The sequence below is a fragment of the Lepisosteus oculatus genome, chromosome 22, assembly GCF_040954835.1.
Source record: "Lepisosteus oculatus isolate fLepOcu1 chromosome 22, fLepOcu1.hap2, whole genome shotgun sequence".
NCBI lineage: Eukaryota > Metazoa > Chordata > Actinopteri > Semionotiformes > Lepisosteidae > Lepisosteus > Lepisosteus oculatus.
The window spans coordinates 6,711,310-6,732,955 of NC_090717.1; the positions used below are offsets into that span (position 1 = coordinate 6,711,310).

The 21,646-nt window shown below is 39.2% G+C and overlaps 1 protein-coding gene across 1 annotated transcript; it reads left to right on the top strand.

Annotated features, from left to right (window-relative positions):
* Positions 1-2,746: 2,746 nt before the first annotated feature.
* car15 (carbonic anhydrase 15) lies at positions 2,747-10,578 on the top strand. Its single transcript, XM_015365992.2, has 9 exons — positions 2,747-2,850; positions 4,096-4,252; positions 4,999-5,031; positions 5,667-5,837; positions 6,674-6,819; positions 7,453-7,545; positions 8,025-8,091; positions 9,228-9,394; positions 10,022-10,578. Exons 2-9 carry the CDS (start codon positions 4,189-4,191, stop codon positions 10,226-10,228), a joined length of 948 nt encoding a protein of 315 aa, XP_015221478.2. The 5' UTR covers positions 2,747-2,850; positions 4,096-4,188; the 3' UTR covers positions 10,229-10,578.
* Positions 10,579-21,646: the final 11,068 nt, after the last annotated feature.

Consider the following 21,646-nt stretch of genomic DNA (forward strand, 5'->3'; position numbering starts at 1 on the left):
GTGGAGCCTTCTTCAGGTGTCACTCTGATTCTTGGAGTATTTAACAGTCCAGCAAGAAAAAAAGTTTAGCTAGTGTTTCCATTCAATTCTGCATTAAATACAAATGTTAAAAGTACATTTGATTTGTACAAATGTGCAATTTCTTCATGGATTATAAAAGGAAAGTAACAAAGTATATTATACTGTGCCATCATAACCTGATCTGTATCAGGCGACAGGTGACACCTGAAGAAGGGTCCACGGCCAAAACGTGTTTTCTTTCTTCCTTTTTTCAGCATGGAATAAACCTATTATTTGTTCCTTTGCAGCCTCTAGCTTAGTTTAGCCTGTTGAACCCCATAAGAGGAGAGCCCCTGTCATGCTCGGTAAATCTGTCGCTCTCTACCTTGAACATGTAATATTTATGATTTGAGATTTGCTATCAGATTGAGTTTGTTTAACATTTTTGTTTGATTAGAGTTGTGTTGATCTAAGCCTCTGTTTTCTAGGTAATTTTTTGCCCCATCTGCCATCCAGAAAAACGTTTATACCCTTGTATGTTCCTTTTGGTGACCAACATCCGTAGTTTACCGGGACAGTCTGTAGCGCCTGACGTGTGTTGTGGTGGTGCAGAAGCCCACAGGCTGCATGTCCTCCTCGTGGTGACATGGGGTTTGTCTGGGTGCACCAGGAGCCCAGAAACGTGCCGTCTGTGTTCATTGGCGTCCCACAATTGTGTGTGAGCCCTGCGATGAACTGGTAACCAGCCCAGGGTGTATCATTATCTCATTGTGTGACAGGTTAGGCTATGGCTCACTGTGGGAGATCCTGTATTAAACTCAACAATCATTAAAAGTGGATGGATTTTTTGGTTTTTAATTTGATACCTGGCAGTGTTAAAAAATAATTATATGTAGTATTGTCCCTTTAGTATCTGCCCTTCTCAGAACCTTTGTTATTGATGAGACGGTCTGAAATAAAAGACACTTCCCAGAGAGAAAAAACAAATTACTGGCAAAGATTTTCACCAGGTACAATTTGACACTGACATCTTCGTGACATTTTAACTTCCTGAAAATTCTCCACTTTCCGCAATGATGATACGCAGATAAAGACTTTTTTCTGTAAACCGAAACATGAAAAGACGTCAGTGAGAGGCTAAATGTTTCCTTTTCCCAATACTGTGGTTAGAAAGAAAGCTCGATAGAATAAATACCCTTTATAGTGTCTCAGTTAAAATTTAAAATACTTAAAATCTAATTGACTTAAACCTAAAACCTGATTGATTCTACACCAAAGGTACTATATGTGTTGTGTACCTTCAAAAGAAAACAACAATATAATTTGATTATCATTAAACAAGTCTCCGTGTAGATTTTACGACAAACTGTGCTCTCTAAATTCAATGCAAGCTAATGCATAATGAACTGCCTGGTAACTGCTTACCTGTTGTAGTTTATTTCTGTATACAAACCAATGGCATACCATTACTTTGAGATTCTGTTTCTTCAACAATGCTATAGTTTGTTTAAAATCTGTACACAATCAAGCACAGTCATCACCAAGAAAAACAAAGACAAGATCAGAAGGCCGCTAAATGAACAATACTAGATGGGTTCTCCTCACTAGGTAAATGAACTTGAATGTACACGTGTGTGGCTATCTAGCTTTGAAAAGACTGGCATGCCCATAACACTGCAACTGCATTGTAATTGAATAGGTGTTCAGTGATTACTTTCACAGGTAATAACATATTTTCAGAAACAATAACCGTACAAATTGTTTATCAAATTCTTTACTTTCACTGACTATCTTTTTGTTCACACAACAATAGCTAGAGATGATACAGATCAGGTTATAATAGCACAGTATAATATACTTTGTTATTTTCCTTTTATAATCCATGAAGAAATTGTACATTTGTACAAATCAAATGAACATTCGTATTTAATGCAGAATTGAATGGAAACACTAGCTAAACTATCAGTATATCATAACTCATATATATGAGTAAATAACAGTATGTGGATACTGCAAATTTAAAAGGCAGACGCTCAGCTATATTGATTGTGTAAATGATACCCAGCGTTATTTTTTTCTTGCTGGACTGTTACATTTTCAAAGAAGCAGAGTTGAATCCAACTGCGAAAAATTACTTGTAATGTTTTAGGGTTTGGTTACACACTTTAGAGTTAGAATTAAGGAAACACATACACTGTATTAACATATACTCCTGTCTTGGGAAAAAGTAATTCCTTCACTTCTATGCAAAAGAGAGTGTTTTTATTTAAAAGGTCTTCTTTCAGCTTAAGTGCGAGTATACTGGTTATAGAAATAGAATAAATTACTGAGACCTCCAGTGTGTATTGGAATTTTGTCAGATGTATAGTGATTTTGAAAACTAGCATATTAATATGTACATTTTGGGAACTATTGGTTACATAGTATTTATATACGTTTTTTTTGGGCTGCATTACCAAACTGTCTCTCCCGTTAACAGCAAGTAAAGGCCTTGGGCGAATTGATATTTCATAATGGCCACACTCGATTCTGGTATGGGCCAAGTACATGGCCTATGAAAATTTTATAAAATGCAGTAAAAGGCCTTCGATATAGTTTCGCCTGTCGAGACATAACGTTTAAAAGAAAACGGTCTCGCTTTTCGTCCTTTTTAAACGGAACAGCATCGATCTCTCGCCCTCCACGCTCATCAGAAATTAACGGCCGTTAGGTAACGGCGGATGTGAAAGGATACCAACCAATCACCAGCGTCCGTTCTACGCTCTGACCAATCACGGCGCAGACAAATTTAAAAAAAACATCGTCGTCGAAGTCTTAACGATCTGTCGCTCCAGCCCGGCGAAGACGAAGGTGGGTAACCGCTCATTTAACATTGCTCGCATGTAGAAACCTTTTGCAAAACGTAAACACTTATTTAAAAATGCATCGAATCTATGATGTTATTTTTTTCAAAGTTTTTGTTTTTCGCAAAATGTCCATATACGATCCATGGATTTCATGTTTCACGGCTGTTTTGGTGCAGTTTAAAATTATTTTTAGCGCCTTATTTGCTTACCATTATTTTAAATTATTATCTGTAAATCGGTATAGGTGATTGAGAATACAGTACATCACTGGGGGGTAAGAAAAATCCAAGACTGGGGACCGGATTAAATAAAAAAAAAATTCTCTGCCCACACTACAGAAATACGCAAATCTTCCACTCGCAAATTTCTCAAGTGTAATTTCTCATGTTTGGCCCTTTGGCGTTGACATTTGTATTTATGCAGGAACTGGGTCAGGATGAGGCTGAATAAATTCTCTGAATCGCGTTTTTTTTCACCAGAGATATGTGCCTTTTATATTATTCATACACATTGGATGCATTTTATTCTTTTGTGGATTATGCTGATCAGATCAATATAGCTGACCTCGGTTCGTGGGAAACTGAGGCGGGCTGGTATAATAACAATGTGCTTTACAAGGAAATTAATCAGCCACGGTTGATGGTGAAATTGCATGATTTAGATCCCTGGTCCTTTATTTTAATTTCACCTACCCAAATATAAATATTGTACTAAAGATGGAACACACGGTCAGTTTGTCACAAGTCATCTGCATTAAACTTTTTCTTTATTGTTGTTATTGCGATTATATTTGCCTCAGACTGGATCGCACCATTAAGTAGCCTGTCAATCCCGAATGCGAAATTGGAAGACATAAAAAAAAGAAAAGAGTACTGTACTGTAAGTATTTCTCCCAGTCAGGCAGGCTGGCACTTCACACTGAAGTGGCTGAATACATGCCGCATATACTCAAACCAAAATTTAACTGTAGTTTACCAACCGGTCCAACATGTGAGATCTGTTGCGTGGGATTATTTAATACATCTGGGGGGCGGCTTAATTTGAATAGCCGGGCTAAATAAACCGATTGTAATGAATATTTAGTGGGAAGCATCGTCAGCTTTTGCGTTGACTTGCTGGTTGTTTGGGAGGGAAAAAAAAGACGGGGACAGCTTCTCGGGGATTTAACGGGACAGGGGAGACATCCGATGACTGAACGGGAGCTCAAAAGTGTATAAATCTCATCCGGTCGGTGCTGCGCGTTTTGCAGAGGAGGGGTCAGTTGAGGAAAGATTCTGGGAGAGGGTCCTGCCTGGACTGTTTGTTCCAGAGAAGGACACGCTGCCCATCTCCACAGGGCGCAATGGCATTGCGGGGCTCTCTGGTTCTCCTGGTGGTGTGTCTGGCGACGGGAATTGCAAGTGAAGGTAAGAGACAGGTGGTGAAACTCTTTTCACCTGCCTCCGTGTTAGTGCACGGGCAAAGCTTAGTTTAGCAACCTGTTCAAATTTGCATGCATTTGAATAAAACCCAAACCCGGTTTCTCGCTTTTCAGTTCATTTTTCATCTATTTTTAGGAAATGGAATTCTAGAACTTGTGAACTAGCCCCCTTTCCCCCTTCTTTTCTCAGTATATTGATTTCATTGTGTTATTTTGTTAAACACCTAGGCAAGAGAAGTGTCTAAATGCGGGCTTAAAGTGTAATTCATGGTCTAAATTTAGTCTGCCGCTTGAACACCTACACAAGAGCTGGTTTATCAGTCTACTGTGTCTACATGTAAATGAACTGCCTGCTTTATGATTTCTGACGAACACCTTACCATTTTTAAGGTGTCAGGGAAAAGGAGTCCCGTTTTAGTCAGGATTCTGCTATCTCTCTTTAGACTTGTGAAGATAAATTTGTACAGCTCCTGTTAAGTTTTGTTTGACAAAAAAAAAACGTTGGGAAGCAAGCCAAATGAAAGTCTGAAAGGTTTGTCTGCATTGCTTTATTATCATTCTGCAACATACAATACAGCTGTATACAAATACACCTACAGGCAATTTGTTAAATTCTAGCAAAATCACAAATGTAGAATTGTGTTTACTCCTCAAATGATTTTTGGTATTGTAAAAAAGACGGATTAAATGTATTCTTCTATTGACAGTGTTTCCTTTCTTGCTTCTGTTCAGGGGAATTCTGCTATGATGTTACTTCTGCCTGTGGTAAGTTAGTTCAATTCAGATTATTCTCAGTCTTAATTTTCAGTATTTTCACACCACATCCATCTCCCCTGCTCCTTCCTGCCTCCCCATGTATTATATTATTAAATAAATGATTTAGTTACAATTATAGGAAGGTTAGTATTAAGTATTACACAGGTTAAGCATTACAAAGGCAGAAGTTCTGCAGGTATTAGAAATATATGTATAAACAAGTCTCTTGGTATTCCAGTAAAGTGCTAGACCAGTAGGGCTTGCTTTCAGTATGTGTAAATATATTAAGGGGATAGTTAACATGGATGTAGAAATAGTAAAGGTTTTGCTTAACTAGCATGTTACAGTTCTTTGGACAAGCAAAAGAGTAATGGACACTCATAGCACACTTTCAGAAGACTCTGGATAAAGCTCCTCATAAAAGAGTAAGTCTCAAAAGCCAAATACTGCTGGCAGCAGGGATTTAAGGTCATGCTTGGGTTTGGATTAAGAACTGGTTAATGGTCAGGAAACAGGATATAGAAATGTCATAAATGTTCTCATTAGAGTGGTGTAATTAGCGGAGCTCTTTCAGTGATACGCTTGCAATAACTAGAAATGCAGTCATTCATCTGAGCCAACATGTCCTCCTCTTTTGAATTCAGGTCCGAGTCATTGGCCAGATTTGGATTCTACATGTGGGGGGAAAGAACAGTCCCCAATCAATGTGGACCGTAAAGGATTAATGAGAAACAGCTCTTTGAATCAGATTGATTTCCAGGGCTATGACACAGCTCCAGAAGCAACATGGACAATCTCAAACAATGGCCATGCGAGTAAGTCATTTGATGAGATGGTTCATTTTGTAAACTAGATGGATAAATAGGAAGGAACAGCACATATAGAAATATGAAGGTTTTCAGCTACTGTTTTCTCTTAATTTGGAATAGTTTTAATTTTGAGCTAGCACAGAAGATGTGCAGACTGTGCATTTAACCACCAAGATATGCACTGTGGTGCAAACAATTTGCCTGCTCTGTTAAAGAGCCTTTATTAGTTGATATTGGTTGAACCCCTCAGGATCCTCTCCTTTAGGTTCCTTTTATGTATTAATGATCCCAAATTTTAGGAGATTAGAATTGTATGCTATTTAGTGTATATTAGAAGCCTTTCCAGATAAAAAAACAGACATGCCAATTCAGTCTTGCATTACATCACTGTTCGATTATGACTAGGATTCCCCAGGCTGTAGAGCCCAAGTGGCAGAGCGCCAGTGAGGTAGGATGATGGTTAGTTATCAAGGGTCGTCTTGACTCTTGGCCCTCTGAATTGCTGGGTGCCTGCCAGCTTGCAGTGACATCAGTGAAAGACACACTGCTCCTCCAGTTGGCAGTAACCCTCCTGTAAGGCACTATGGAGCTTACAGCTTGTCCAAAGACGAGTGGCCCTGACTCGTGGGCATGACGGAGGCATACACAACAGTGTACAAAAGTCTCCTGCTCTACAGGAGTCATTTTTGTGAGCTGACTCCCTAAAACAATTGGGAGCTCTATGTTGCAGGGTGAGTAGTGAAAAGTAATTTGCAGTTTCAATGCTTTTAAAAAAAAATGTCTTCTGCACTCTGTATTGTTGCCACTGCGTGCTGTTAAACTTGCCATTTACAATTTTGAAGTTGTAGTAACCGTAGGAGGTGAGATGCAGATGAGCGGAGGAGGTTTGCCTACGACATACAAACCGTTACAGTTCCATTTCCACTGGGGCAGTCCTGCTTCAAAGGGCTCAGAACACACTCTCGATAAGAAGCAATATTATATGGAGGTACTGTATACTTTTTCTGATTTTGTGGTAATCAAAATCACAGAAGTTAATTGCCTGGAGCATAACATTTAAAAAGCAATGTCATAAGAAATTTGTAAACTGTTTAATTCAGGCTTGCTCTTGACAAGCTCAGTTTATGTAATTCTGGGGCGACCACTGCATCAAGCTAGCATCAGCACATGCAGTAGTATTAGTCATTAGAGTCAATTTGTCATTGGATTTGTTAACCATTATTGATTTTTCCTTTCAAACACTTCCTAACACTTTCTGTTTTTTTCATTTATTAAATTACCTGACTTGATTACTTTGTCTTTGAACATTAAGAATACCAACTTTAAGTAACTGTTCTAGGTACTGTACTTTTAAATATACAATGTACAATTAAGTACCTATAATCTTGCTACTGTATCAGTCAGTTCCTTGTAACTCCAGCACTTCAGCTACTGGGCATTGAATCCTCTGTATCTATTTAGGGGAATGATAAGGCAAGGTTATTTAGAGGTCAGACAATTTTTAATCTTTTGTAATGCTAATGTTATACCACTTTGGTCATTTTTGCTTTCCCACTACAAAAATATTATGTACAGCATAGGAAAAGAAGAACCTTAAATATGTTTTTGTTTTCTTTTGCAGTTGCACATTGTGCACATTAAGTCAGAGTACGAGGACATAGCTAGTGCCTTAAGTGATCGAAGAGGTGTAGCTGTTTTGGGAGTCTTTTTGGATGTAAGTTCACAGCCTTTTAATATATTTCTGCCACTTTTTAAATTAATAGATATTCTATGTTTCAGTTGCATTTAATCTCATTCTGTGGCAAAGCTTTCTTACTGAATTTCCAGTTAGTATTATGGGTTAAAGATAAATGTTCACAGTAACTTTGGTTACAGAGGGTTAGTCACTTTTAGAAAACCATAAGCAAATTTTGTTCTGAAGCAAAGGGGATTAAAACTATTGGTTTTGGCAGAATATCAACTTTTTTCATGTACTAAACATATTTTAGATAACTAACGTGTCTTTACTTTGTTATAAGGTTATACAAATTTGATGGTTGGAAAAATGACCTGCAGTACCTGTTATTAACACATTACAAAGATAAATCCTATCTTCTAGAATTGATGTTCGGAAGAAGAAAATGGATTAGATAGCAAATGTGTTAAACCTTAAACAATAAATTTATTTCTGATTTTTTTTATTTTTATTTGCAGGTGACTGACACTGATAACGGTAACCTCAGTACTATCACCGATGCACTACCAGATGTTATCTACAAAGGTTAGTGCCTGTCTTTACCCTGTTTCAGTATACAGCCTTTGTTTGTGACATTTTCATGAGTGTCAATTTGAAAATTGTCTGGAATATAATTAACCAAATTCAAGTAATTTATTCCCAGAAACCCTTTCGCATAGTGAAAATTTGTAAAAAGAAAACCATTTTCCATTCTATCTTATGGGGAACAATTACAATCCATTACAGACCCCAGAAACTCCACCACTACTTTTACTTTTTTCACCCAGAAATGACCAAAGAAACTAATTCTTAACATTCATTCTGTGGTTTGTGTTTTTAGTAATAAAAACACTGCTTACCTAGTTACTTCATTAATCATACTTTAGGACAGTACTGTATAGTAACCCGTTCATTTGCTTTTTGTGAAATTACACACACACTCACAATTTTTCCAGCTTCTTAACACCTTTAGGGTCCATGATCAAGTCTAAATCACAGTTTTTGTTCCACGAAAAGTAAGACTGCACAGCGAACACCGAACAATGCAGGAAGCACGACGCGGTGAACTGTATCACACATCTCTCCTGCTTCTCCGCAGGCCTTAGCTGGCTCTTACCCATGCTAGTTAGGGGAATGTGTTGCGCATACTCAATATGAAATGGGTCGTATGACACCCTCCTCTTCACTCTTTACATTTGGCGGAGGTTTTGAAATGTTTCTTCGTATTGCTTCTTCCTAGTTTCGAAGTTAGCTTTCGTTATTCGAAGGGTGCGTAACAATTCACATGCTTCATAAAATACAGTAGTATAGAATTTTCATAAAAATAAGTTTCGTAAAAAGAGGTAAGGGTGTACTGGAGAAAATAAACAAGGTCTACATACTGAGACTTAGGCTTAATGAGTTCGTCCCCACTGAGAGCTGGTGTGTGGTGAGTGTACTGGCGCACTATGGCTGCCGTCGCATCATCCTGGTGGTGCTGCACACTGGTGCTGGTGGAGGGGATCCCCATTACCTGTAAAGTGCTTTGAGTGGAGTGTCCAGAAAAGCGCTATATAAGTGTAAGCAATTATTATTATTATTATTATTATTATTAATGATAAAATGTATGGTTTATAGCATACAACATGGTCCACATGCAGCGTATTGGTTTATCCCAACCTTTATCCTCATTTTTTTGGTAGGTTCTTCAAAGGATTTGCCTGCTACATTTCCGCTGGGTAACCTTCTCCCTCCAAAACAAAATCTGACCAGATACTACAGATATGATGGTTCCCTTACAACTCCTGGCTGTAATGAGGCTGTCATCTGGACAGTGTTTGAATCACCCATCAAGATTGGCCTGGAACAGGCAAGTTTAATTCTACAAACATTCATACTTTATTTATATAACATACTTAAGGCTCCATCTTGATTTTTAACAGCACAGTGAATTTCTAATTCATATGGAGCACAATTAAAAATAATAAGCAATAAGTGGATGACATAATCCTTACTATTAATCATCATTAGTGATAAAAATGTATATAGAGATTAATTCTGTGAGTAGTCTCCATGTAAATAGAAGTGAAAGTATATAAGCTACACCTTTAATATATTGCGGCATTCATAAGCATCTGTGCATGAAGGTTTCTTGTCAGAATGCCGTGAATTCCTCCTCTTCGCTAATTACAACTATAAGAGAAGAAGTGATTTGGCATAATGAACATCTGAAATTAAACTGAAATGACACTGGGGAGCTGCATTTCTCCCACTTATGATAAAAGTTAAATAATTATCAGGTTGTCATTAAAACATCTTTACAATAACTATTATAATAAATAAAGATATTAATAACTTTATTATTTTGGTACATTGCAAGACTTTGATGTTGTTGATGAATGTGTATGTTTCAGATACTTGCAAATTGGATTTTTACTTCAAGCCAGATGTGTTTGGATATGTTCTCACCTCACTTTTGTTTTTTGCGCTCTTTTAGTACAAATTGTTCGCCGACACCATTCTTTCTACGGCAGATGGGGATTCATCCACTGAGAAGCTGATAAACAATTTTCGTTCTGTTCAAGAATTAAACAGTCGCACTGTTTATGCTTCCAGGGATGCTACTGTTCTCAGTTGTGGCAACATTCCACTGTTGAGCTTTGTCTTATCAGTCCTTCCATTCCTAGCTATGAGGCTGACTTAAATGTGTAATGTTCTTTTAAAATGTTTTTTAAAAATGAGTTCCCGTTGACAATACATGAGTTCTACAGTTGGGCAGGACAAAGAAAGTGTGCAAAGTTTACACATCTACAAATAGAGAATCTGTTTTTGAATCTTAAAAAAAGGTTGTATAGAAACACTACATACAGACCATTCAGGGTTTTTTATTAAAAAAAATATTTCAATATGTTTGCCAAGTCTAATTCTCAATGAATTAATATGTAATGATTACATTTAATGTTGTATTGAATTTAGTTTTTTTAAACTATTTTTAATGGATGCGATGTTTCCAATATGTGGAAATCTGAAATTAAAAGTTTGATTTCACTTTCATTGTTTGATTATCTTTGCTCAGCAGTCTTAACTTTAATCATATTACTTAAAGTTAAGTAATATTATAATTAAGATTGTCTTTGTGTTCCTAGTTTCTAGTACTGCCGCTCTTACAAGTGTGGATAGTAAAATACCGTAATTCTTTGTGTTTTGAATTGAAATCCCTTAAAGTCGGCAAACAAAGATGTTTTGTTTAAAACAGTGCTTTTAATTGTTTTCTTCTTTCGCGAGGATGTACTTACGTGTAGAAAATGGATAATTACATTGGATCCTAGCTGGGAATTGTATTTTAATTTCCTGACATTTGTGGCATTTCTGCTGGTGTTAGTCTTGTGCTGCAGTAGTGCCTCATTCAGCCACAGGAGAGATCTGTTCGTCTGTATGAAATAGATATCTGTGTTTAATCTCTTCTTTTACTTGTTTTTTCTCCTCCTTTTCACTTTAAAACATTCACCAAACTCATGCTTGATCTTGGTCTGATCAAAACACATCCCCTTTCCTACTGTATGTCATGTCTCCACCACGTCCATATAAAATGTTATTTTTGCTTGGAATATGACTAAAAAGGAAAACCTTCAAAATGAAAAATGAATATTTGAGATGATCTATGATCTATTATTTTATTTTTTGTCCGTTAATTGGAAAGTTCTAAGAAATGCATACTTGATACTATTTTGGGGGTATGTTTTTTGTCTGCTGGAGTACTGTGATTCTCTAGAAATGAATGCAACATCCTGGTAAGCAGCAAAAAATGAAATCTTTGCCACTCAAGTTCGAATTACCTTTTTAATGAACATCAGTGAAATGGAGCAAGCCAGTGAAAGGAATTATTGTGTAACGGTGGCATGAATGATCGTTTTTTCTTTTCATTTAGAGATTAGCAAGATTTCCAATGGTTTAGATTTAGATTACAAAATTAATTTGTGTAACTAACGTGAGATTGTCATTGTGTGAGAGGAGAAATACAACTCAGAAGGCTGTAATTACATACAGAATGTGTTGTACTGTTAGGCCTGAGTAATAAACAGCATTTTTATTACAAACTGGGATAAAAAAAAGCTGTTTTCATATACTGCTTAAACGTTTGCTGGTAGTTAATGTTAGTCTTTTAAGCTAATAAAATTTTGTTTTCTTTAGTAGAAAACATTTTTCCATTTCATGGGTAAACTGGAGACTATCCCAGCAAGCAACAGTCCATCACCAGTCCATTGCTTGGGCATACACAGACACAGACACCCACACACTCACACCAGTTTTCCTAGAAGTCATTTAACCTGCCAGTTTGTCTTTGGAATGAGGAAGGAAACCATTCAAATAGAACCCCAGGAACTGAACCCAGGGTCCCAGTGATACAAGGTAGAAGTGCTAACCACTGCACAATCATGCAGGGAAAACCATCTCGTACTAAATTGAGAGAACCTTCCCAAGATGTTTTTATTCTGTATTTCATGTATTGTAGAATATATAAAGTGAAAAGGTTAATATTTTGGGGGTACTACTGAGTGACATTAATATAAAGTGGCACCTGCATATCTTTCCTGAAGTAGGCATGGTATTCTTTTTTGTCTTTCTTTTTAAATGAAAGCTTTTTGTTTTTTAGTTTTTAGGAATTACACACAAGCTTTTTGTTTTTTAGTTTTTAGGAATTACCCACACTCAATTATATGGTTTACGTATATCAGACATTCTGATTTTCTTGAACTGTTGTATGAAACATGATAATAGTAAACTAATCATCATCATTTGCTACTGGTGTTAATCCTCAAGACCGTAAACAGTCTTATTAAGAGAAAACTGAACTGTATTCCAATATCATCGACTATTAATATTTACCATTTAAATATTGAAACCACATATCGTTCAACTACCATCAATACTCTTGCAATAAAGCACAGCTGACAAGAATTCTGAGGAATGTTGCTTTCTGTGTTAAACATCCCTTCTGACGCAGATAATGCAATACAAATAAAAGGACATGGTAAAAAAAATGTATTATGCAAGTCCCTTTTCTTTCCCTTTGACCAAAATGCACTGTATTTAGCTCATTGTCTGGTGATGCAGTTTGTTCTGGCCGGCCTTCTGTCTGACCTCTGACCTGCACAATTTCTGTGTGCGCCCCATCTTTTGCCTTTTCCATCTGGAGTTCAAAGCCCCTTTGTGGGAAAATGCTACAAGGCCTTTTAGAAAAAAAAACCCAGAAACGTAGAGACTCTGGATTGTACTGAATCAGCGTGACGAGCGGTAGTCAAAGATATCACAACTGTTTTTTCTTTGGCTCATCTTAATCCCCTCAGGAAATACTCTGGCTAACAGGCTGTGTTTTGTAGCTGACTCCAGAAGCAAACGTCTTGTGCTTTTAAATGCCACTTTCTTTGTGGATGTGTTGAGCTGTACCTAAAAGCAAAAATATACAGTACAGTTTGCTTCTTGTTTTCAGCTTCTTTGCAAGAAATGAACTCTGGGCTTTGCCTTTTCTGGGCATTATGTTTACCTTGGAAAGGAAGTGGAAGTGTCTGTCTGGCTAAATTGGCTGCACTTCCACATTGTGTGTCCACTGTCTGCATCTGTCTCTTAGAAGTTTCAGATCAACAAATTATTCCCCCTTCCCCTCATTTTTTGTGCCTACCACCACAATCCTGTTCTCGAGAAAACAGGTCAGTTCAACAGGTTTCTGTTTTTTCTCCTTTGCACATCTTTGCATTCCTATGAATGCCTAAAACTACTGTGTAATGCGTAATGGCCTGTGTAATGTGCGCTGTTCTACCAAAAGCAGCTTCCATGAGGTGTTTGATTGTAGAAAATTTGAACTTGTTGAGTTCACTGCCTGGATCAAACTTAATAACTTTCTTCTCCGGTCTTACTTGTAAGATCCAATCCAAATTTCCTTTTGGCAGGGTTGGTTGCATTATTAACATGGAGTGCTGCCAATATATCCATAGGCAGTTTCTTAGAATGACTTTTAGGAGAGAGATTTATGTTTTACGGGAGTAGAGCAAACACTTGTATTTTGTGAATTCAAGGCCAATCCTATCTACCATACCAGTATGCACTCAGCTGTTCTGCTAAAAGAACCTGAGGTCACCCCCTGGGCTTTGTAACCAATCTCATGAGAGATCAGTGCTCAACTTTATCTTTTCAGACTCTAATGTTCTATTAAAGAGATAAAAAAGTAAGCTCTGTCCATTTTCCCAGCAAGTCAATCAGCAGCAATTGAACTCACAGTCCCTTAGCACCGTTTCCCTTTACTAACTCTAAATAAATGAACCTTACTGAACCGCAAGCAATCAGGGAGAGGAAAGAAATTAAGGCTCAAGTTAAATGTTTTATGGGGCTTTTAAATCAACCACTGAAAGCACAATAATTACAGGAAAAAAAACATCTCGCACTTATCAACAATCAGTCATTACCAGTTTACAACAGAGTACGCCAAAAATTCGTATGTTTTCAAAGCAGTAATTTTTAAGGCTCTATAGAACGTATATTATGTGGAAAAATAATAAATACCTGACAAAAATGTCAAGTGTCAGCAATTTATTGTTTTGGGAAATAATTACATTTGTAACACAATTTAAAAGAGAAGAAAACTACACTGTACAATATGCTGATATTTCTAAACTCAGCTTGGTATAAAGGAAACAACGAACAAAATGTAAACCAGGTTTGCCGATGGTCACTGAGACTGACAGCAGAATGAGTCACTTAACGCCTAATGCTGTACCTCCTATCTGATCCAGCATCCCCTCTGTCAGCTTTCAAAGTCGGATTGCAATTAAGGGTATTTAGTGATGGAGCTCCCCAGCCGGGCCTTATTTCTAATCAGCTTCACTGTGTTTCCAATGTTAGGTGGACATGCAGAGGGCAGGCCTGTGGCCTTGGACAATTTTGTGCTATGAGAAGCCAGAACATGAAAGTCCGGGGATTCAAGCAGGAGAAGGCTGCTGTACTTCTCTTTGGTTGACCCCAAAGTGTCTGATTTGGACCGGGGACCCAGGGTGGCCATGAGGGCTGTTTGAGGGGTTATGGTAGTCATGGTGCGGTTGAGAACTCGGTTCCGGCCAGGAACCAGTGACGGCACAGAGAGGGACTTGTGCTTGTTCTCCAGACTTCTCCCGCTGGGATGGGGGTGCTCTCCTGGATGGTTAATCTTCTGCAGCATGGTCTTCCAGGGGTCTGTACTTCTGGTTGTGACTAGGAGTTTGGACTCCAGGGTTTTCATGGCATTGTCGCAGTAGGCCTGCATCTCTGTGCGCAACTGAGCTATTTCCAATTTAAATTCCTTCCTCAGCAACTCTGCGCTGGCCTGCAGTTCCTCTCTCAAAGCAGCTACTTCTGCTCCTTCCTCACAGTCCTGTTGACTGCTGCTGCAGTCGTCTTCCTCCATTACTCCACTCACAGCCTGGTTTGTCTCCTCTAGCCCTCCGTCCCCGCCTTTGTCCAGCTCTCCCCGGGCGACCCTCTGAATGACATCTAAAATCCCTCCCCTGTGGAAGTCCACACCAACCTGAGCTCGTATCTGCTTCCGTACCTGAGCTAAGAGCGATTGCATTCTCACCTGCTTCATCCCCTGAGCAGGATCGCAGTCCTCGTTGCTCTCCTCTTCGGCGCAAGGCGTTGCCGGTTTGTTTGCCTCGTAACCGGACTCTGCCTTGGAGGAGGAAAGTTGCTCTGGCTCCTCAGGGCCGGTGAGCTGGTCTCCTCCAGTTTCTGCTCCAGCCTGCTCATCCGTTTCCTCTTTCAGTTGCTTTTCTGCGTTTGTCTGAAGCTCTTTTTCATTATTGTCTGAGGCCATGCTTTCAATACAGTGAATCTAACAACCCTGAACTTGTTTCCTTCTGAAAGGCTAGTCAGTGATCTGCCTGTAAAGACTTCAGGTGCATCTCCAGTCCCAGAAGGGCTTCCCTGTGTCATCCAATACAGATAAGCTCTGGGCCACAGTGACTCTACCTCTGGTTTGCTTAACAAACACACCTGTGGTTTGAAGAGGCTGGCTTTACATTGCCTGGGGCATATTTTTGCACAATCACCTTTACTAATGAGAACTCCCGGCTTGCAAAGGCAAGAGGATCTGGTATTTACTTTACTGAGGTGAAGTAATATTTATATTACTCTCCACAAACAGATAAGTATTTTCTTTGTGCTACAACCTTAGGACTGTCCCTATGCTCAGACTACACCCTAAGTATTAGGAATGTTTAATTCGTTCAGTGGTAATTTGTCAAGGCATTAGTAGTTTATTGGCATTAAATAAAAGAATATTTTAGCAGGAATATATCCCCTAACTGGTGAGATGCACCTTAAATAAACTAGAAGACATTTGAGCAAATTATTAATAGTAGTTAAGTTTTGGGGAGCTTCACAAACACATCAGATCAGTTTTGTAACCTGAGTGAAATCCATGGATGAAGGCTGACATTTTAACATGGAAAAGATTACACGTTGTTTTCTGTGCTCCTGCGTTCCTCTGCTTGTGGCTCAAGTAAACAGGATGTACGGTCAGTCCAAGTTCAATGAAAAAATGTGTGAAGTACAAAATTTACAATTGCACTGTTTGAAAAAGATTGATTTGTTTTTCAAAATCCCAAGGTGATTCATAAATGAAAAACAAAAGATCTGCAAAACATTTGAAGTGATTTTTTCATATCCAGCCAAATAACTGTACTTTAATTTAATGCAATGTTGAATTTTCAAAAAATGCAGCTAATTATCCTTAAAGCGGACAGTTTTTTCTTAAGCTAATGCCATCATTACATGTCTTAATTAATTCTCTTGATACCTCACACATAACAAGAAATCTCTAGGCAGTGTTACAGAAAACAACCCCCCTCAGAATTGATTCTAAAGGGAGCGTTTTCTCAAGGAACATTGTAAATGAACGTGTAAATTTCCACAGGCCTTAGTTTCTGTTTAGGTTTTTAGCATGACAAGATGTTTGGGACACATTTCTGTAAGGGATGATGTCCCTTGCCAAACTTTATAACCTCTTTTCTTGGCACAGCGTACACAATCATGTAAATATGAGAAAACAACGTGGAGTGTTGTTGGTTTGTTGTATTTCATTTTCATTTTGAGGTATAGTTTCAAATGTACCCACATAATTACACTTAAAATATGTGTTATCATACAGTATGTGACCAAAACCTGCATGTTTATTGTTCAGGGATAAACTCTCCATAATATTATTTAAGGCTCTAATCACATATACCTAAAAATGCTAAAAACCCTTGTGTTTCACTATGGCTTCCAGTAGCTTCAGGACTGACCTGTTATAGAATATATCTACAGCCCAGAAGTATATTTGAGACACTAACCAGTTTGGGGTCTTAGTATTTAGTTGAGATTCTACATCAACCCCTGTATAAGATTGTCTATCATCTGTTCATATTCTTTATTCCTCAGTAAGCACTTCAGAAATTGACGGCAAGAGGGATAATAAAAAAACAAACATGGCAAAATGATTAAGTATTTAATGGCACTATAACTAGGATTTTAACAATAATATCATTGCTTAACATGGGTTTTCACAAGATTCGTCTCCATCTACCAGTTATGTGTCCGAAACGGATTTTTTTAAATGAAAATGGAGTAACGGCTCTGATGTGGATTTAATCAGAAAGGAACAGTGTGTTAGAGTCTACGTGTGCTAACTGCTTGTCCTGTAATTGTGATTATACTGCACAAGCATAGCAACATTAAAAGACTGCCTCACATCTTAAAGTCCAGTTCTGAATGACCTTGAACAGCCCTCCCTGACAATTCCATCTCAGCTGCTCTGTGTCTCTGCAGCATAGCCAGTATGAAACAGTGTAAAAACTCCACTGCAGATGATGTGATATTTCATATTTTGTGCTGCCACTTCATTTCTATGGTATCATGTTTTGTTGCCTGAACACAAAGCCTATTCATTGCAGAAGCTGGGAGGACTCTGGCCAAGGGCTGCTCTGTAACTTTCCATGCAGGCCAGGCTGACAGGGCACAGTCTCTTAAGGCTGGAGTGACAGCACAAGACAGTCTGATCGGAATAGCAATCAGTTACCTTTGCTGACAGCAGGCACAAGATGCAGAGGGCCTAGCCAAGACACACAGACCTGACAAAATTCCCACAGGCCTCCTCATGTGATGTATTCAGCCTTGTCTTTATCTCTTGTCAAGAGACTTTAGGTTCGGTGTGACGAAGTGGCTAAAGGCAAACTAGTTTTTTCAAAAAGCCTGGTTGTTTGTTCGCTTTTGCCTGACCTTAGGCTGAAAGGGGTTGTTTAGTTTTTTAAATTGTTTAGTTAAATTGTTCTCTTGTAGCTCAAATGGGCCCATAAGGGGACTAGAAATCAGGACCATAACTCATGGGCGCATGCGTCTTGTGGCAATCCAACATCATCCTTTCCAACTGCCAGACCCCAGCTCTAAGAAAACACCGTCTGAAAAAGCTCCTGATCAGCTTAACGGTTAAAGGCGTGTGGTTCGAGCACAGGGGGAGGTCCAGGAGTCACAGGTCTGAGCCTGGGCCGTGTCACTAGCTGCCTACAAGTGGGAAAGCCCTAGCAGAGGAGCGCAGTGGAGACAGTGGTCCAGGGTCCCCTGCATTTCCACGATTCACTGACCCCTGCAGCCCCCGGGGCCCCTGGCGCTGGGCTGTGTGCCTGCGACAAGTTAAACGACAAGGGGATCGAAGGTCAGTGACGATCGCCTGAACTCCCTCACTCTCAGCGTGTGCAGTGATCGGGTTCGCATCTGTGACTGGTGATGCCCAAAATGGGCGGGTACAACAAAAAATGGTTATTCTAATTTTCAAAAAGGCTTCCAAAAACTGTGGAAATGCTCTGTGCTAAGGCAGCAGTTTTTAATATTAACATATAGGTATCCCCATGGAGTGAACAGAGCAGAAGTCTTTATTGTAGTATAAAGTCTGATGTGCGTCCAAGAGAGTGTCACAAGTAAGATAGAAGACTCTCTGTGTCCTTTCTTCAAGAAAAGATCTGAGCTCTGGAACAGCTGGGCTGGAAGGGGTGACATCTCTTCCCAGCCCTGGGAGAATGGGAGCACAGGAGAGTGGGATGAGCTCATATTTGCCTTGCTGTGACCCCTGTGACAGCTGAGCAGGTCACTTACAGCTCTCCCCACAGTCTCCAGAAGTCAGTGTAGTGGACTGAAAGGGCAAAGTGGTCTTGTCATTTTGGGGGGCTCCTGCTGGCTTTCATTCTTGGAAGATTCCTCCTATCCAACGACCCACGTGATTCTTGTCCTCGTCTGTTTTGACTCAGTCCTGACCTTTCACATGTGACAGCTTCAGGCACGGAGGGGCATTCGTCTTTATAGTCTAATAGCTCGGCTCAAAAAACATCTAAAACAAGAAAGAACTAATAAACTGACTGAAAACCAAAACAAAAACATCAGCCTTGGTCACAGAACAATGAAGAGCGCAGAAGAGTGCGGAGCAGCTCAGCTGTCATTGGCCGAGCGCCTGCTGGCCTGCACAGCAGAAACAAGAGCTGGATCTGACCTCCAGATGATTCAGTCACTAGAAGCACAGAGTGAAAGGAGCTGCAAAGTGGGGTGATGGCAGGCAGGCGCTGGACAGCAGCTATAAATAGAGACAGAAAACACTTCACTGTGCCAAAGTGTAGGGAAAGCTGAGCATATTGTAGCAGAGGAAAAATGACCTGATGTCCATTACTTTGAAAAAGAAGGGACAGCTGCTGTGCTGTACTGTGGAGTTGCAATTAAAACAAATATTTCTAAAGTAATCATATGTAGCCTCATTAAGAACATAATGTTTGTCGACAAGAGGAAGCCACTCTGTCTAACCTGTTTGATTTTTAAGTAATTGATCTGAGGGTCTCATCCTTATTGCTTGAAGGAAGCAATGATGTCACTTTTGGGAACAGGGCTAGACAGCTTGTTCTAGTCTCCCATAAATCTTCGTGTGAAGTAGTGCCTCCTGTTCTTCATTCTTTATTTTAAATCCACTTCTCTTTAGACTTTGTGTCATCAGGCTCATTTTTTGCAAAAGACTTGCAATATTCTTTTTTGTCTCTCAGCCATTTGATCTGTTTGTTGACATGTGCTTGCAGCTCATTAAGCCCTCTTCCTGTAGCTGCATCCTGTTCTTTTTTAATAATTTTATACGTCTTTCTCTCTCTTCATATTTTTCCAGTTTAACTTATCATTGATTCATCAAGCCATTGAAACCACTGCTTCCCAACCTTCGAGTGACATATTCTTGGGATGAATCTGCTCTGTGCTTCAAGCAGATTGTCTGCTGGTTCCACATCTGTCTCAAATTCTCAAATTCTGGCTCTAAGTTCTGCTTTTCTACAGTTGAAAGCTTTTGTTTAGGAGTCCACCTGTACAGTCTGCAAAGCACACCATTTTCTGATCATGGTTCTGTCATCTTTGTTCTCTTCACCCTGTCTTGAATGTTTGAAAAGACAAGATCAATACAAGCATTTCCTCTGAGACAAGAAAACATTCAATGGTCTTAGCACCTGCTGACCTGTATAGTTTTCCCCATTCTATCTGAGGAAAATTAAAATCTTTAATGATAATATTTTCATCCTTTACACATGTTTCAGACTTCTATGGAATTGCATTATAATTGAATAATTTCTATTGGAATTTGCTAATGTGTAGTATAAATGTCTTTTTGTAAGTCTGACCAATGTACAGTAGATTCTGAGATGCTGTGCCTGACTGCTCTTTCCAATGTACAGTATAGTGCTACATCTCCACCTCTTCCATGTTTCCTGCCTCTCCTGAGTGCTGCTAGCGCTGTAAGGTACTCTCCAGTGCTCTGTAGTAAAATCTGACGTCAAGCACATTTGCATTTGCGTTGCTGTCCGAAATCATCTCACGCGCTCGCTGTACCGAGCCCAGGAGAGAGGTGTCCTTTAACGTGCTCTCAGTTACACAGCTCACACTGACTGCCCCTTCTGTGCTGGCTCTGTTTCCCACTGAGTTATTCTTGGCCAGGACACACTCTTTAAAAGGTCAAGGAAATTGTCACACAATTCTGACCTTCATTCCTCAGATTGCTGCTGGCGCTGGGCTTTGAGGAATGTTTAAACCTGAGCTCAGCGCACTGATAAAAGAGGACTGTTATCTCACACCGGGGTCAACCCATTCCTCTTGTTCGAACTGGATTTCTTCTGTGAATCTTGCCCTTCTTTCACACTCATTTGGTTTAAACTAAGCTCACAAGTATGAATTGTACTAAAAGGCTGAGGAGTGTCAAAGCATTTGGTTCCTGTGCAAACTGGGACCATGTTTTTCCTGATGTGTACCAGCTGAAATGTCAACAATTTTTCTTATACAGCACATTGTCTTTAAACTTCCCCAAGTCAGGAAGAACGTTTTTTTTAATCTGAATTAAACATTATTTTAAAGGATGGAACCTAATGGATCGTTGTGCTATGAGGAAACCAGATACAACTTTAAGCTTTGCAGCGATACAAGATTAGACTTTCTTTGGAAGTCTCAGTTGAAGCATCCACATAAAAAGCCCCAAAAAACTGCAAATTCATCTGAGATGCAGCTCATCACCCTGTGACCATCAACTGATTAAGCAAAGCTTGCCACCTGAAAGGGGAAGAATGCACAGCCACATGACCTGAGCATGATGAACGGATCTAATGGGCAAGAATATCACAGTTGTCTTTCAGACAAGCCCTCCCAAGAACCTCCGGCTTTTCTCAGCACTGCTGAGTGCTGTTCCAATAACCTGAACATTACACCAGACTGCTTTACCTCATTTGGAGGTTGTTATTAAAAAACGGAACAGCCCAGTTCTTTCTGTTCTCCACATGGCCCTGGACAGACTCAGGCAGTCTGTCTCCCTTTCTCAAAAAGGCTCTCATCTTCATTCCCTGGGGAATACAGTGTTTTGTACAGTCTTGGGGCACAAGCTTTACAGTGATGCTGAATGTACATCTAATCAAATAGTGGAAATCTAATACATCGATACATCTTGTAAAATAGTGGAAAGACGAATTTAGGAGTCCATCGATGGGCAAGACACCAATGAATTAATTTAAGATCTGTGCTTGTCAACATTATATCTGACATGACTCTCCTTCCT

Bases quoted from the DNA above. Each gene is read 5' to 3' on its own strand.
- car15 (XM_015365992.2), top strand. From the start codon at position 4,189: ATGGCATTGCGGGGCTCTCTGGTTCTCCTGGTGGTGTGTCTGGCGACG. The intron at 6,820-7,452 runs GTACTGTATACT...TTTCTTTTGCAG, and splicing joins AGAAGCAATATTATATGGAG to TTGCACATTGTGCACATTAA. The intron at 8,092-9,227 runs GTTAGTGCCTGT...TTTTTTTGGTAG, and splicing joins ACCAGATGTTATCTACAAAG to GTTCTTCAAAGGATTTGCCT.